The 18,258-nt window shown below is 40.7% G+C and overlaps 1 protein-coding gene and 1 long non-coding RNA gene across 6 annotated transcripts in view; one reads left to right on the top strand and one right to left on the bottom strand.

Annotated features, from left to right (window-relative positions):
* Window positions 1-18,039, top strand: part of NFATC1 (nuclear factor of activated T cells 1) — a 120,977-nt gene extending 102,938 nt beyond the window's left edge. For all 4 annotated transcript variants that reach the window (XM_084509671.1, XM_084509669.1, XM_084509673.1 and 1 more), the window contains one exon: window positions 15,469-18,039. In XM_084509671.1, the coding sequence (XP_084365797.1) occupies window positions 15,469-15,518 (50 nt within the window). In that variant the 3' untranslated portion in view covers window positions 15,519-18,039. The remainder of the gene's footprint in view (window positions 1-15,468) is intronic.
* Window positions 2,464-7,744, bottom strand: LOC311431786. 2 transcript variants are annotated; one of them, XR_014689642.1, is made up of 3 exons: window positions 5,535-7,744; window positions 4,696-4,759; window positions 2,464-4,489 (listed from the first exon to the last, which is right to left on the bottom strand). It is a non-coding gene; the product is annotated as an uncharacterized lncRNA (long non-coding RNA). The 2 variants fall into 2 exon arrangements; XR_014689641.1 differs by having other exon boundaries at window positions 2,464-4,759.
* Window positions 18,040-18,258: the final 219 nt, after the last annotated feature.

Below are 18,258 nucleotides of genomic sequence, written 5' to 3'. Positions count from 1 at the left end.
CCTCAGAGACATTAGCTAATCGAGGCACGATACTCCATACAATAGGACAAGTGCTGTAAAGCTACCTCTGTTATCCCAGTGGACATGAAGACTTATCATTCCCATGGCTGTTTTACAGGGTTTGTTTTGTTCTGACAACAACATCCACAGCCTACAGTACTATCGACTCTTAACAATGAATCTGATGCTGGCTATGTGTGTTATCAGCTCCCTAATAACTGTCTTTTTTTTTTATTATTTTTTTCTTCTTTCCCACCCCATTTGTGAGAATTTGTCCCCTGGAGCTCTTCTCTATCAGGCCCATGCAGCTGCTGTTATTTTAGATATGGCAGGAAGTAGGTACCGGAAAACAGCAAGGGCTCACAGCACTCAGAAAAAAATATAGAAATTCCTCTGATTTACCCAAGGCTCTGGCTCCAATCAAAGCCAGTTAAAAAAAAATAAATAAATAAATAAAGGCAAAGAGGTGTGGGGGGAAGGCCCAAGCAGACAACCATGTCTGGACTGCCTGTGCCAGAAATGAATGTTTTAGCCATCACCATCTGCAGGGCGCTGGTACACGACCTGGCTGTGCAGCTCATGAGGTGCTTGCTGGCAGCAGTGTTGCACCTGGCTGGTGCTGCAGAAGTGGAGCTGGCACATGGGCAGTCCTGTGCCCACCAGCGTTGTTGCCAGCACCCTCCTCCGCCAGCAGAGAACCCTCTCTTGCCTCCCCAGGGACTCACATTTCTAAAAACCTTGGCTGTTTCTGTGTTCTCCCTGCTTGCGTCCCATGTGCACATAAAGCAGATCGGTTTACCCCTTCGTTCAGCGTGCTCCCATAAATGCATTTAGCAGCACTTAGGAAAGAGCGTCAGCCAAAGATACTGATGGAAAGTCACTAGAGCAAAAAACTTACATCACTACTACTATTATTATGACTAGTAGTAGGTAGTAGTAGTAGTATAATTGTAAAGCTCAGATGGGATATTTCTTAACTGCTAAGCGATGACATTTCTAGATGCTTTGAATACCTTCACTTTTCAGTCAGGGTAACTCTGAAGAGTACTTCCAAAAGAAAAACAAAAGAAGTAACAATAAATGAAAAACACCTCCAAATGTTTCAGTTCAGCAAGTGGTTTAGAAAAAAAAGACAGCACTGCCATCACCACCCCACACGTAAAGACATACACGGAAAAGATGCTACCTTTAGAACTGGTTTTAATAAAGAAATCTTCCTCTTTGACACAGCAGATAAAGAGGAAGATGTCCGCCCACAGACATCTCACACCATTAGCAATCTAGTTAACATCTGTAAATGTTTTAGGGAAAGAAATTACACTTTGAGACATTTCATTTTTAATTACAGTCTCCAGATTGGATTTGTTAGAGCAGGGAAATGTATCCCATAGCGACTGATGTCAATAGCAAGCAGTCCCTAAAGCCAGCCAGGATTGGGAAAGCCATGCTGTTTGCTGCTCTTGGCACTGCTCCCTGCTTTCACAATGTCAAACTTAGAACCGCCTTTATATGCACTTTCCATTTTTTTTTCCACAGTAGCTGTTGCCAGCAAGCTGTAAACTACCGTATATCACTCAGATTTAAGAACCTAAACTTTAAAACAAATTAAACTCTTGTTGACATTGTAATAAAAATCAGAATCGAACTGAACAGCTCAGTAAAACTGCACTTCAATTATTTTATGGATTTAAGATTGTTTTCTAGGATTCCCAGACTCCCAATACAGCAAAGTTATTTCCTCTTGGCAGATGGCTGGAAAAAAAAATCATTGAATGGATAAAATTATGTGGCAGACACTAGGTTGAAGCCTAAAGGGAGGAAATGGTGTCTCCCCAGCACCTGTAAATATTTGCTCTGTGTCTTGACCAGAAGAGCCTTTCGTCCATGCTTTGGAAAAAAAGGAAAAAAAAAATCAACGTATTTATTTTGTGAGTTTTTAAGAAAATAGAATTTTCATCTGTCAAAATCCAGTTCCTAACTAGGTGTTTATGTGGTTTTGAATGAGAACAGCAAATACAGGTCTGATCCACCCTTCAGAAGCTTGTCCAAATGCAGGTAAATGCATGCAGCGTACGAGTGCTCCCAGTTGCAAGCCTCTAGTTATCTTTTATCTCCCTACTTAGCAGTTAATGTTGGATATTCTTTCAATAATTTTTTTTCCTATTGTGTAAAATGGAAACAGAGGTTTCCATCCGATTAAATGCCAGGTTTCCATTCTTTATAATGGAAATTCCATTCTTTTAACTCGAAACAGTTTGGAATGAAAGTATTTCAGAAATGTGTGTAGACGGAAGCTACTGGAGATAATAATTTGTTTCATGTAACTGTTTTACAAAAGGTGTGGTGTGCTAGAAAGGCTGTTGTGTGGAGCAAACAACGATCAGCTCATGCAGCCTTTCATCAAGACCTTTGCTGCAGTTAACTTTTTTTTCTTTCATTTCATTGGTGAAATGTCCTTGACTGTCCTAGGGCACCAACCTCAGAAGTGTTGCATTCCCAGAGACTTAAGTGAAAAATGAGCACACTCAGGACCTTGCTGGCTGCTGTCACCAGGTTGTGTCTGAATACTCAGACAACTTGTACACATCTGCATGCCCACAGCTAAGTCTCAGGGTCCACGTGTTCTGGCTGAACTCCCCTGGGGATCAGCCTGTCTGCCTGAGCCATGTGTAGTCGTCTGGGCTTTCCAATGGCTCCCTGCATTCAGCTCCTGGTCTTTCACCTGAACTGAATTAACATTCTGATGTAAGCAGCTAGCTTTCTCCATTGTAGCATTAATCAATTTTTTAAGCTACTCTTGAAGTTAAAGCTCATCTGCATATATTGCTGCCTGGAGCACCTCTCAAAACGCAGGGCAAACTCCTACTGAAGTTGTGATGTGCTGCCAGATCGCAGCCCTGGCCTGTGGAGTGCTGTCACCTCTCAGCTATCAAGAAGCAAGGTTTTTAAGAGTCCAAGTGCTCAAAAAGAGGCAGAAAAGAAGTCCGTCACACATTGCAAGTGGTTGTTCAGAAAATGCAGTACAAGTATGTCAAATAAAACTGGAGGTCATTACAGGTGCTTGAGAGTGAAGCAAGAGCTCTCAACATAACTTTCTCAGGTGCCTTTCTCCCGCTTATGCAGTGCCAGTCCCTGGGCCATGGGTTTTGTGCACCTCATTCTTGGGGCAGAACAAATTTCCTCTCTAGTGGAGAGCACTGATGTCTACACAGATTTTATATCAAGAGTTCAGTTGCAAAGGGGAAAGTTTCTCCTATCTGCAATTCTTACTCTACTTTTGCAGCCATGTCTGGTGTTTTTTCTGCTGATGTTGCTCTGTCAGTCCAGTCTAAGGAGCCAGAATGCAGGTTAACACAGCATGTGGGAGAGAGGAGGAGAGGAAAAGATATTTTGCTGTGTTTGCAGCTCTGTCACACTGGGAGCACGTGCAAATAAGAGTATTCTTCCAGCTGCTCTAATTTGAGCCACTTGCTACAGGTGGTTTTAGCATCCAAGGAGTATGGGAGTCCAGTAGCTGCCTGATTGTGGTACTTTTCATACCTACATCTCGTGTGCTGAGGAGAACACCTAATAACACCCAGATGGTGGTTTCCCCACTGTGGCTTAGAACTGTCTGGGGCTGCCCCAGGCCCCACTTGCATTGAGGGGTTCTGACTGCAGCTCCACTAAATCAACCTTTGGGTCAAACCCTCCCAGTCAAACTGGAAAATGGTGAGAATTTTATCAAGAAAAGATCTTCGCCTTAGAGTTACTAATGAGGTGTAAAACTGGTGCAAGAGTAGCATTAAACACCACCAATGCTCGTCTCCAGAGAGCCATGACAGAAAGGATGTGTATTCCTTTTTGAGCTGTAGCTTTCTTCAGCAACAGATGCTGCTATGGTTAAAATAAAAACCTGTGGCATTATCTACAGCTCATGTTATGGTGGTGGCCAAATCATAAGGCCACAGACAAATTTATCACATGGTGATTTGCCTGCTTCATTTCTTTAGCAGCCTGTTCATAGCCACGCATGCAGATTCACAGAGCTGACCCTTACTTCTGTGCCCACTACTGAGGAGAAGCAGCTGTGTTCCTTCACCTGAGGATTTCCCACAGCTAGCTCGTCAAACATGTCTTTGTCTTAAAAATTTCATCAGCTCCACCCGGCCTTCCTCTTCCATCAAGCAGTTTGTGGCTGCTCAGTGAGTCATCTCACAGCCATAATTTTATCTTCCTGAGCAAAAAGCCCTGTGAGCTAGGGGTTAAAAAAACAAAGCTCAGCCTTTGCCACAAGCTAGGTGGGAATGTGACCCAACCTGGTTTCAAGGCATTTCCCACTGCCCCCCAGAGCAACACATAGGCACACCATAGATTATATAAACAGTGACATCCCAGTGTTGTCTCTGCATTGGTGGCCTCTCTGCTAAAAGGTAAAAATAACGATCTTGATGTTGATCTTTTCATCTTGGCATTGATCTTTTCTTTTCTTCATGCATTTTGAGGTTTGCTGATGAAAAGGGTTGTAAAGGAAGGAGGCGTTAGTGATGGCAATGTTAATAGGGCAAGAGTCCATAGAGTCCAGTTCAAAAAAAAAAAAAAACAAACCACCAAACACCCTCCTTAGTCAGAGAGAGATCAGATAAACCCATTATTATCTTTTAACTTGTCTCCAGGACATTCCCAGAGTTGAGGCCCAATGCTACTCCCACTTACTGATGTCCATCAGATTTGGGGCTGATTCAGAGGAAGCAGAGCTGCCTGTCTTCTCTGTTCTCTGCTGTGGAAAGAAAAGGGTGCTCAGCAAATGCTCATGCATGACCCTGAGGTGCTTCATCCTTCCACCCAGTTATTATTTCTTTACTTTATTTGATATGCCTAGCTGCACATGAGCTGTTTTGTTTTTTGGTGGTGGTGCTGTTTTTTTAAGCAGTAGTGCAAAGTGGCTCATTTTGGAGGATTCCAGATGATCACTAGTGGCCACACTATTATTACACACAGTCGATTAAAGAGCATACATGCACATCCCATTGATTTGATTTAGAACTCACAACAGCTTCAGTAATGTGCAATTACAAGAAACTTAATGACCCCTTTATATTGAATGCAACTTCTGTGGCACCTAATATGCTTTGATGAATTGCTCATTATGTGCAATGTTGGAAGAGCTTCTAAAAAGATTAATAATTGTATAATCGATACAGAAATTCAGTCTTATTTGGCTTTTTTTTAAACTCTGAAATCAATAAATCAGAGGGATTTTGGATTCTCTCTTGCTCCCCATTTTCCTCATGAAACCCCAGATTATTTTTTTTCTAAAGCTACTCTATCACTTCTCCTGCATGTGGAGAAACCCCTTCCTTCTGAAACCTAGAAATAAAAATCAGTTCTTTTCTCAGCTTTACTCTCTTCATCTGTCTTTGTAGCACCGAGACAGGAGATTTCTTGATAAATGCTATAAGCTAGAATGAAAGTACTTTTCTCAGTGCATAATCTAGATGTAAAACGGAAATGCTAGAGATTGTAAATTAACCCAGAAATGGCGAGATAGGTACCTTCAGGTGTCTCACTACTTCAGCTGCCCCGTTCTTTGTCTCAAGCTGTGGCATAAGCTGTGTGTGCCCGATGCCCTCACTGTCAAGGAGCAAGGAGACACAGAGCAGCTGTGTGCCAGGGGCCAGCACCAAGCTGAGCACCACCCTTTTGTAAGAGACGGGTGAAGAGGATGCGGGCCAGGCTGTGGGGTGGGTTCCACTTTCCAGGAGATAGCAAGTAGGGGAAAATCCTCTAGTTTAGACATAGTCTGCTAATGGCTTCCTCGCCATTACTCTTCCCCTTCTTTTTCTCCCTGCCCCCAGATGCTGAACAATTTGTCCCCTGTGGATAGGTCTAGGCCAAAAGAGGATTGCTGGATTTTGTCCAGAAGGGCTGGTCCATGCCTGTTGGAGGCCCCTCCAACAGGGAAGGAAGCTCTCTGCTAGCAGCCTGCTGAGACAGGCTCAGAGCTGCATACTGGGGTCTCACAGCACTGCTTTACTGTTGGGCACTAAACTGGAAAGTAATGCTGATTGTGATGATCAGTTTGCATTACTGTATCTCGTATGGTGGGGGCAAATTTCTGTTGTCTCTAGCAAAATACTGCATGCTCTTCCTTATTCCTCCCTTACTTGTACCCACAAAGCTTCCAGCAACACTGACCTCTGTTTTTGGCTGCTTTAGGTAGTATTTGTGTAGTTCTTCTGTTATATGGAAAATTTGTGTAAAACGTGAAGTATGTCTGCTCGGTATCCCTTACGGAAGCTCTTAGGAACGTAAACACATAATTTTGGTTAAAATGTGGTTTATTTGTGTGTTGCCCAGCCCTCCCTTCATGATGTGTGTATGTGCGTATCAAATCTGGCTTGAATCATATTGAGGCAGGTCCTGCAGCCTCTGCACAGTCCAAATCACAGAAGCTCCAGGCAAGGTTCACCTCAGTAAGGGCTACTGAAAATTCCCTCTTGACTCTTTGATTCTTTGGTGTAAAAGCTAAACTGTGTGAGCACAGTCATCCTGGGACCTAAAATAAAAACCAGATAAGGTTTAGACCCCATAGTGTTGGGAATCACCACGACTCTGCTGATTCCTGTACTAATTCTCAGCAGCCAGGGATTCAATCCTAAGTGTCTGCAGAAAAGAAGATGCAGAACATTCCCAGGGTTGCACATGGGAGGGATGAATACAAATCTAGGAGTTCTGGTGTGGTAGGATGGAACTCATTTAGTCTGGGCTCCTAGTCAAGATCCCCAGTTAAATTACTGCCACACAGTGCTGTCATCGCACTACAGTGAGGAACCTTTCCTATTAGCCCTCTGCAGAGCAGCCACTGTGGGAGATTTCGCATTACTTTGGAGTTACTGAGCTAAATAAGGCAAAGGATAGAGCAGGTAGGAAAATGACTCCATATTAATGGCTGTCATGCACAACAATAACCTTCATCCTGCCAAGCCTACATTTGTATGGGAGGATCATGTTTTATTAAAACCTGCTACTTGTTGTCACTCACTTGCTCCACTGTCCTCTTCGTTGTCTCCAAAAATAGCATGCCCTGTGGTGGTGGCTTTTTATGATTAAACAGATAAAAATAATTTTAAGGTTTTAACACATCCAGGACACCTGAGGTAATATAAGATCTGACTTCTTTATGGAACGTGTGAAGTTATATTTTCCATTGCTTCACAAGACTTGTTTTGTTTGGTTTTTAATTCAGTAAGCTATAATATGATCTATAGTTTCGCATTACCAACTGGCATCTCAGGAATTTGTATCACTACTTTCTTTTCTTATTCATAGCATAATACTAGCTTTGAAAAAAAAAAAAATTCTCTAAGCCAGCCCTCATGTAATAAGTCTATGTTGTTTGTTGCATCTTTTATATGTCAGAAAGAGCTGCTTTTTATTAGTAGTGGGAAAGTAGGTACCAAGATGAAAACTGTAGGATTTTACTCATATGATGGAACTTCAGAAGCTTCATTTCTTTTGTCAGTGCAAATGGGTCTGTATTTAGCCATTTTTTCTTTAAATAAAACCTATACATGGAGATAAAGGAAAACATTTTTCCTTCTGTATTTCTACTTCCTCTCTTCTTTTGTGAATTTGAATTCCTTTTCAGCATGCTAACATGTGGCATTTAATCTGAAAGAAAATACATACAAAAACACAGAAGCTTGATGGAACAAGAAGTGCCATCACTTTTGGAATAATCTGAGGGCAGTGATTATAGGCAGCAAAGTGAACATCATACTATGCAGTATTGCTACAGATTAGTTCAGTGTTAGTGTCAACTCTTAAACTCACTACAGAGTTATCTTTCCATATATGTTGAATATTCATATGCAGAATAGTCACAGCATGTTCAGAGCTGTACCAAATGGAGAGGAAAATATGGTCCCCACTCCAAGATGCTCGCGGCCAATGAGCTATTGAAGGTCATCGAAGTTCAGGGCACTTAGGGGTATGTATGTCTGCACTGTATAGTGATGTACATGGAGTTGTACCAATGTAAGGCTTTGGAGTTGTACCTGGGAGTTGTACCAATGTAAGGCTTGACCAGTGCTAATGAGTTGTGTTGAAAAGCAAAAATGATGGGCAAAACTGAGTCAGTTTTGTTTCCAGGACTGCTGCTCTTTTCTGAAGGTTGCTCAGATGTGACACACAGCCATGTAATTTGGCTAGGGCCAGAGCATGGAGTTCAAACATGGAACCACATTGCTTGCATAGTTATACCCATTTGAATGATGAAATGTATTATCAGGACACAGCAAAATTCACACAGGCTTTTCACACACGTATCTTGAAAGATACAGCTGGTATTATTTGTATTTTCCATGACACATGCAACAGTCAGAACAGGTTGCTTTTGTTCCTTTTTGGTGAGAGAGCATTACAGCATCTGAACTTTTTGCTTCAGTTCAGCTGCATCACAGAGACAATGGTCCATAGTGGTCACAGGTGGACAAGAAGTAACAAGGTTGGTCAGTCACTTGTGAAAAAAAAAGATTGGCATGGACCTGAAGACACAGATGACTTGGGACATGCTCTGTGTCTGTTCCTATCAAGGAAATCAAAAACCATCCCGAGTGAAGAATGCCTTCACAGCACCGAGCAGACACCATTGCTATTTATATAGGAAGAAGGACACATGCTCGTTCAATTAATCACAAGATGTTTGCACTGCTCAAAACCTTTCAGTGTCTTTTTGCTGCAGCTTTATCACAGTCCTTAAAGAAGAATGCAATGTAGAATAGTAAAACTCTCCTGATCAACATGAGCTTTCAGGCTTTTCCACTGAAAAACTCCATTGGACTTCTCCCAGTCACCCAACAGCCTCTTGATGACTCCTGCACAGCACTGCCAGGGTGGGCAGGAGACAGATGTGAGGATGGCAGTGCATATGGCTTGAAGCAGGGCAGGTCACTTGAAATGCACACATCTGTGTGGTGCTGGAGAACTGTGAGAGTAGAGGTAACCCAGTTATGTCTTAGCATGGGACTGTATTGATAATATCAGTCCACGTCTTCATTCTTAGCAGACAAAAGAAGACCCCAGGAGCTTCATTTAGTTTCTCATATTGTGTCTCTGTCATTTACTTATACTTATGCAGATGATTTCATTGACAAAAATGCTCCTTGCCCAAGAAAGAGCTCAGTGCGTTTACTTATTTATTTTGAACACAGGTGAAGCGTGCCACTGAAAAGGAGCACAACAGTAAATACAACTCACAACACCAGTACTCATTCTCATTTAACAGACCTCTCTGGGACACTGCAAAAGAGGATTGAAGCTAATGGGAAGATGGTCATTGACTTCCACAGACTTTGGTGTGTGATGTGTGAAGAGACAGTCTTAAACAGGACAAAATTAGGGTCTTAATTAGAAAAGGAGGGAGAAATAATGGGTGAAACTGGAAGATCTATATTAACATCAGTCTCTCTTCCAGAAACCTCTCAACATTAATTAAAAGGTGTTCTATTGTTTTGCATTAAAAGCTTATGTGAATAGAGAGCAGACAGTCAGTGGAGGGCCTGCTTCTTGTCTAAATTGGGTTTAAACCTGCCTGGCACCATGGGAGCTGCAGAAAAGTGTCACTGGACCAGAGGCCATGCCTTTAGACCAGTTCCAAGAGAGGCCAGCGCCTCAGCATTTTTCTCTGGAGTATGGTAGAAGAGTGTCCATGGCGTGACAAACTCACTGACTCTGTCATAGTAGGTATGTTTCCGTGTAAGTATGCTGGTGGTTTCACAGTGCAGAATCTCGAGAGTGCAGGCAGAGGGGTGACACTGTTAGCAAGGTTCACAGAAATAGGATGTGTTTTCAGAGTGCCGTGGTTCCCTCCTAAAATTGTAGGCGCAGCTCTTTACAATTGTGATTTTGATCACGGCTCTCAGCTCACCTCCCATTTTTTCAGACTCTTGAGAACATGTGCCTTGAGGAATATGAAGTGTAATATTGCTATGAAGCTATGTCTTCCAGGCTCCTGTAGCTGTGTGGCCTGGGGGTTCTGTGTAGCCCCCAGAGTTCACCAGTTGAGGTGAACTGTTCTTGTGCCTTTTCCTCACTTCTTGCACCTCTGACCTGATAAATTCCTTGATTTGAGTGGGGTTGGTATCTGAGCTGGAATGCAGAACTTAGTCTCAAAAGAACAGTTATTTTATTAAAACAAAAGGCCATAATGTTATCCATGTTCTAATTAGTCATCAGGTAAAAGGAGAGCAGAAATCTGCAGAAATTTAAACTTTTGCCAGTTTATAGAATCCTTGTGTAGCCACCAAACATTAAAAATATTTCATTTCCTATGAAGTTCACATCTATATACGGTTCAAATATATCTGTTCACATCTATATACGGTTCAAATATATCTGCACTTGTTCAAATATATCTGTTTCATGCAGGAACTCAAACTGTTTCATCGGTGAGACACTGATTTTGCTAATTAATGAAGCAAAAATTTCCATTGCAAAAGGGCATCTTAAAGCAAAATTAAATACAAGAAAGAAAAAAAAACCTCCCTATTAAACTAAAATGTGGTGTAACAGCTCACCACATCCTGCTACTGTGGCATCTGCTGTTTAGCAAAGGAAAGGTTCCGCTTTCAGACGCCTTGACAGGTAGAGAGGTCACGTGTTACCTGCATTTCTCAGCACTATTACTTCTTGAGTTTATGTCAGTGGAAAAGCTGAACTTGATGATGGAAAATATAAGTTGAGGGAGGACATTGTGGGGAACTGTAGGTGTTAGCTATAAAAGCAACAATGCCCCCCTTTCCCAAAGCCAGCAGAAAAACAGGAAAAAAAAATGTGATGACAAAACTGCTGTAAATCATTGTAATCAGCTGTTTGATCTGATAGGGATGACCCTGTTGTTTTAAGGGACGTGTTAGGCTAATCTAGGCATCGAAAATTAAACATTTTGCATGCTATTCCAGATCTGCTGCTAAGCTGTATGTAGGGCCTCCAGTGAGTCATGTAATTCTTTGGGTCTCATCTTCCTATCTATAAAACAGGTCTGTATGAATACTCATTTTCTGTTGTTTTAAAGATGGGTGTAAAGCATCTGCTATCTTTCTTTGAAAAATGTTACACTCATTCCAAACACAGCTACTCCTAGAATAGTATGTAAATGGACATATATCCAAGCAGACGCTGAATCAAACACCATGGTTTGTTTTAGAAATAAAACTCAAACCCAGGACAAAACACTGCTTGCACTGAATACTGCTCTTCTCTACCACACACACAATCCTGTTGTAGCAACAGGTTTGTAAGCCAAAACTGGACCATTAAAGACAGCAATCAGTTGACTCACCTTGATTTTTAATAAATATTTTGTTAGTAGGGAGAAAAATAAGAGAAAGATTATTTATTATAAGAATCAGAAGAAAAATAAGAGAAAAATATTCATTATTTTCTTTGCATCAGCAATATCTTTTACTTCTCTGGCGTGTTCTGCATCAGTCCTACAGGCCCAAGCAGAGCCCTAAGGATACCGGGGGAAGGGGTGTGATGGATGGCAAAAGAAGTGCTGAACAGGGAGCAATCAGCTTGTTCACATGACATGTGAATGAAGCCATCAAGAAACAAATTTAAAATGAGAAAGTACTGTTTCCACCAACACATCCTTCAACTGGAACCTATCAAATTCATTGCTGCAGAAACCATGAAGGCCAGAACAGGTTTTCAAGGTTACTAGAGAATTGCACGGAAGAAAATCCACTGAAATCCATGGAAGAAAGTCCACTAAAAACAAGGACTCAGACCTCTTGCTCTTGAAGCCCTCCAGCAGTCAGGAGGTATAGGGTGTATTAGAGGAAGCATCACTGAAGGTTTGCCTGGTGCCTGTGGTCTTTCCTGAAGAATTGCCTACTTGTCAGAGATGTGGCACTGGTACAGACGGATATACAGAACCCTTCGATAGAGCCATTTTTCAATAACAGAATTTCTAATTTGCTTTTGGCAAGGATAATCTTGGGTCAACCTACTACAAGAGCGTTCAATGTTTTTGTTCCAGCAAACAGCAAAGAAAGCAAAGAAAAAGAAGTTTCAGGTCAAACAAAACATTACATTTGATCTAAAACAAAACATTAACATCCAGCAATGTTAATAGACTTTGGAATATGAAAAGAAGCAAATTTTCCAGAAATTTGAAATAAAAATGTTGATGTTAAAGACATTTCTTTCTCTATACTGAGCTATTTGAGAAATGTAATTCACATTTTCATGTCATTTTAACAGATCCAAAACTGCATTTTCCACCCCACGTCCATTTCTCAGACCTGGAGGGAGAGGGGAATGTCTTCATGGGAACACTTGGATGTGTATCTGAATGGGGCTGGGCACATGTCTTTAGCTGAGCCCAGCAAGTGTCATACAGCTCACTTCACCTCAGCACTTGCCCACGTGTGCCTGATGCCCGGTGTCTGTCAGTTCCCACCCGCCAGAGGGTTTTCCTTCCAGTTTCAGGTGCCTTTGGTGGGCAGTATGGGAAAGCCCGCTCTCAGCGCAGTTCCCCTTTCAGCTCTCATATTCAGCACTCTCTGTAAAGCAGTCTGCCTCTACAATATCAGCTGCCTTACTGGATTGTATATTGCCCCACCTGGGACTTCTGCTTGCACCTTGTCTCTCTGTCTTTTTTTTTTCCACTACCCTATTGGGAATTTTTGCATCTTCAGCATAGTGGCAGGTAAAGTGGGAGAAACGACAGTGAAATAGGAACCTGTGTCTGAGCCATGTTGCCTGTGAGCCACTGTGGGTGAAACAGGTGTTTGGCATCCTCTTGGCTATTTTGACCCCATTTGATTGTGAGATTTGGTGGCAATGGATGCACCTTGGTTGAGGCTCAGTTCTGATATTGTGTAGTGACTGCTGTTGAACAGTTGTCAGATGTTGCTACATGAAGACACCAAACTCAACTCAAGATAGCAGAAATCAACCTCTGTTAAGAATTAACATATAATTAAAATGAGCAATAAAGCCAAGGGTCTAACCTGTGTCCTGTTGGAGTCAGTAATTGTGAGTAGTTTCAGCTGGTAACAGATTTGTCTGGCTGCTCAGAGCTGGAGAGTGCATGGGCAAAGGACCATGATGGAGCCAAAGGACAATGACGAAGCCAAGGCAGGTGGGCTCCCAGCTGAAAAGAAAAGTCACATAATTTCTAGGGTACGTCATGTTTCCTACAGTGCTTGAGTGACAGAGGATTCATCTGAGGGTACCGGGTGGTGCTGGAGAAGACCGCCTCTGAGTTCCTAAGCTGATTCTGGTGATGGACCTTTTGATCTTAGACCTTCATGTCACCAAGTTGCTTCCAAAATACTTTTTCTAAATGCTTTAATAGGGGAAACCTTGTGCTGTTGGGCTGGGGGATGTCACATTTGGAAATTTTACTGAACAAACCAAATTAGAGTACCTCAGCTTATGACCTAGCATTACCCTGAGATCTGAGATACCTGAGTACTAAAGTTGACTGTGATGGGAAGCTCCTATGCTTTTCCACCTGCCTGTCCTCATCTGTGAAGCAGTGGTGATGCTTATATCCACATGGTACAGAAGAACTATAAAGATTTGTTATCTAATGTTTCTAAGCACTGCATATACAAAGTCTGATGATTGCCTTGAGTAGTGTCTTAATTCTGTTTGTGTAAGAGAAACTTGGAGGCAAAGTTAGCAAAACTGGAACGCTGGCTGACCCCTATGAGGATTTGTCCTCATTGTCACACTCAACACAAAGATACTACTGTGAGATTTGCTGCATGCCCAGTGTTGCTTTGAGAAGTTTATTAAATAAACTGTCTTTTCAAAAGCATCATAGAACAATCATCCCACAGAAAAAGTATACTGTTTGGATTCAAGGTAGAGATTCAATTCAGGACGCTGTCCCAAGTCTTGCAGCACATGCATGGGGTAGCATTTCTTGCCATGTTCAGATGTATGCAAGGCAGTCTTTGTCACAGAGCAAGGCTTGTTGCTTAAATTTGTTTCCATTCTTCAGGATTATTAAAGATAAATTCTACAGCACCCTTAAGAGAAAGAACTGCTTTGTCTTCACATCTCAATTCCATTACTGCTCTTAGTTTACTGCCATAAATAGGTAGTAACAAATGCACTTGGTATTTCTTTTCTGAAGTGTGGCACTGGTAAAAGTGGTTGCTGTGGCCAGGACCTGTGACACAAATCCTGACTGATTCATGTGCTACAAGTACAAAATGGGTAATGGGTCTACAGAAAATAAATTAATAAAATAACACTTAATTGTTTCAGGAAGTTGATTTTAGGCAGTCTTGGTCTTTTCCAGTAAACACGTGGAGTTATCTGGATGGCTGTGAACAGCCGCCCACAAGGAAAGGAAAACTCGGGCTTTTCCATGGCACTTCCATGACGTGGGCATGTGTTTCCCACTCCCAGCAGCTTTCACTCAGAAGTGGTGATAGCACTACTGATGGTATTTTGTCTATCTTCATGTAAATCAGGTGGTGGTGGTTGCTGCAGGGAGGTGGGGTGGAAATAAAAGGGATGTTGTGTAGCCTACTGTAGATGGCCTTTGCCAGGTTCAGTCATTTCCTGTCCATCTGCCAAAAATCACAAGCTGATAAATGGACATAATTTGAGTGTGGGAAACAGTATTTCTTGATGAGCTACGGGGGAGGGGGAAAAAAATGAAAGAAGATTCACGAATAAAGAAAACAACACTTTATCAATGGAGATGCAGTCTGACTGGCTGATGCTGCCTTGTTTATTCTTTTCTCTGACTCTTGACGAGGGTTTTCACTTGCTTGTCCCTCCCACCTGTCTGTGCAGATAGGAGCAAAAAGACCACATGTCCATGTGTGTTGATCACTACGAAAGGAGAGTATTTGTTTATACATGTCATCAACTATGGAGAATGGGCAAGCACACATCAGTTTCTTCTCCCTCTCTCTCTCTCGCACTCACTCAATTTCAGCCTACAGTGGGAAAAAAATCAGCATGTGAAATCATACTGTATCTAGGCATTGCAGCTTCAAATACCCAGTTCAGTGGCTGGCAGCTTTGTGCCATTAGCACATACCATGGCTAACATACTTTCCAAAGGACTCTTTTTATGGAAGGGGTAGATTATTCTAAGATTTCCTGTGATACTCTTTACTTTATATTCCAGAGCCAGTACTAGAGCAAATGAAATGTTTTATCTGTAACTGACTGAAAATGTTAAATATGTTTGATGCAATCAAGGATCCAGGATGCTGCTGTTTTTGTGATGTCTGGTTTTACACAATGTTTAGCATGTTAATAACCTTGGTTAATCCTGCTGTTTTGCACTGTGATCCGCCTTTACTAGATATCTTGTGATGCTTAATGTTCAGAGCTGCACTGAAACTGTCGAATCAATGCAGGTTTGGGAGGGGCTGTACTGAAGAGACCCTCCTGCAGCAGTGTGATGCTAATCGATTCCTTTTTTCTTGTGTTCTTTCTTTACAGTAAATGAAATTATAAGGAATGACCTTTCCAGTACCAGTGTCCATTCATAGCTTTCAATATGGGCCTCTTATGAAATCCACACACGCTTTTGACTTAGATGGCATGTCAGCTTGAGTGCAGAGATACCGAATAAACTGAAGACCACTCCGATCTTCCACCTTACTGAATGTCAGGAACTGAAGATTTACCTCTTGCTTACAAAGAAGTAGGTCCTCAACTTCAGCTGATGAAATAGCTTCTTTAAAGAAAATCATCTCAAAAGAAAGAGGAGGGAGTACACTCCAAGATGGCGCATTTCGTGGGACAAAACTAGGAAACGCATCAAAATCTGAGTGCTTCTTCCCAATGCTGATCTTTTCGCCATGGCACCGCTGGAATACAGCCCTGGAAGTGCCTTATTTGACCAGGTTGTGGCATCAGGGCATTTGTAATAAGCTTTGAATTTGTTACCATTAAAAGTGTTGGTAGGTGCAGAAACTATAGAGCTTACATTCTGGAGAATTATATTGGAAAAAAAATAAACAAAACATAAGACTGTGCAGCCAAGTAGGGAGTGAAATCCCTATCCAGTAAGACGTGCTTATGAATTCCAGAATTTCTTCAGCTTTTCTTCGCTGTAATGTACAGCCTATTGCCTTATTCTTAGTGCATTTCAAAAGCCTCTTGATTTGTCATCATCTCAGCTTTCTTTTGCATATTGTCTTTATTATGTGCTAATGAATCATAGGATTGTTAGTAGTAGCATGTTAAGATTTTGATTTAAACTGCCTTCAGTCATAGCACAAGTGAGTTGAATAGCACAAAATACAAAAGGTTGATGGACAAAAAATTGAAATCTATCTATTACATGATAGATGAATGTGTATGCATGTACATACATACTAGTATATATGCATATATTTATATATGACAAATAATATAGATGATTGCCTAGTGAGGGCACTGAATTTAGCAATAATTTCAATTTCTGAGAATGCATTTCAGATCCACAACAAATATTTCAGCTACTTCTTTTTAGGGTTTGTTGAAACTAAAGCAGGTATGCATTTTCTTTCCTCATGCAGTTAAGCAAGCACTTTAGATAGGCAAGAAGGATGCATACAAGATACATGTTATTTACCAAATGGCAAATTATTAGTTAAAATAACTGTAAATACCATTATGGAAGAGTGTAAAATATTTGTTCAGTTATAATATTATTATTCCGCAGAAGCCTTATAACTCTCTGCTACATGTATGAAAAGAATATTACCAAAAAACCACGAAGGTTTAATATGCAGCGCTGTATAGTGTGTTTTCAGATTAGCTAATGTTTCTGGAGCTACAAATAGGCATGTAGTGTAGCCTCTAACATTGTATTTTTTACAATCAACTGCTTATTATATAACTAGCGACAACCTATTTCGTATAACCAAAAAATAAAAATAAAAACAAAAATAAATAAAATAGCATGAATTAAATTAAAAATGTTTAACATTAATATTGTGCCTTAGGAATCTGTGCCCCCTTCTGGAAATATACCTGAACTACACCTCCGTGCTGGGGTGACTCGTTAACCGTAATGCAATGAAGATTGAACAGGTTTCACAAAAAGGTGAAATCCTCCTAAGCATTTTAAAACATTATTCTGTATAATTATGTCTTACTTTCTTTAGAAAATAAAAATGAAAGCCATATTTGTCACATTTGCACATTACTGTGAAGACAAGAGAATATAATATGGCTATATGTACATAATATGCTGTTATTCGTCCTTATAATAGTCTGTTACTCCTCACCTGTTTACTCCCAGTTATTTACCCTGTATTTAGCATTGTAGACGTTGCATGAAACATTTCTTATAGATTGCCATATGAAAAGTAAAAAGCTTGACAGATGTCAGCTTGACTTGTAGCTAGAAAATAGTTCCAATAAAGCAAAATGTTTTGCTGGAAGCTAGTCTTAGAGTGGTTCATTTTATGTTATCTTGACAAATCTTCCTTTCTCATATAAAATACGCAATTTTACGTTATATACATATATATTATAAATATATATCTCCATCTCTTCTATTTGAAACTGTTTGCATCCTGCTGCATCCTGCTAATATAACCATCTTAGCATGGAAGTAAAGCCTCTTTTCAACAGACTCTTCTTTATTCCCTTGCATTTAAAGACATCGCTGCCAAGGAGAGAAAATGATATATGATATAATCATCAGATTTTATTCTCTCAGTATTTGAGAAGTGTCAACAAAGTGTGTGTGGAGGAATGGTTATGCCAAAGTATTTTTTATTCACATGCATAAATACCTTGGGTGAGGCTTTTATGATACAAGACAACACACACACAGACACACCCTACACAATGTTTGCATTTCAGCAATAACTTTAGCAAGGTTTTCAACTGTATGGTTTGGATATGTTGCATCTCTGCATCTCCTTCGTCTTCATTTTTATTTTCCTCTTTAAGCTATATTGGAAAAAAAAAAAAAAAAAACTGTTACTTTTAAGCCTGGATAATGGAAGATTATGCATCTCTGTTATATGTATTCATAAAATAAAAATGAAAGCAGAAATATTTCCAGTATGAGACTGCTATCTTGTTTTTGTACGTGTGTTATGGTTGTTGCTCTCAGTTTATGAAAATTGTGTTCATCGACCTTTTTTGAAAAAAAAGCAAAACAAAGAAGCCACAACACTCTGAACTTAAGTGTAGCCCTTATAGCTATGTTCAAAAGTACTTTTGACGTGGATGATTCTGACTGTGAAAAAGAACACTTCGGATGAATTTTAAACGATAAAACAAGAT

Source organism: Aythya ferina, assembly GCF_964211825.1.
Source record: "Aythya ferina genome assembly, chromosome: 2".
Taxonomy (NCBI): domain Eukaryota; kingdom Metazoa; phylum Chordata; class Aves; order Anseriformes; family Anatidae; genus Aythya; species Aythya ferina.
This window is presented reverse-complemented; position numbering and strand designations above follow the sequence as displayed.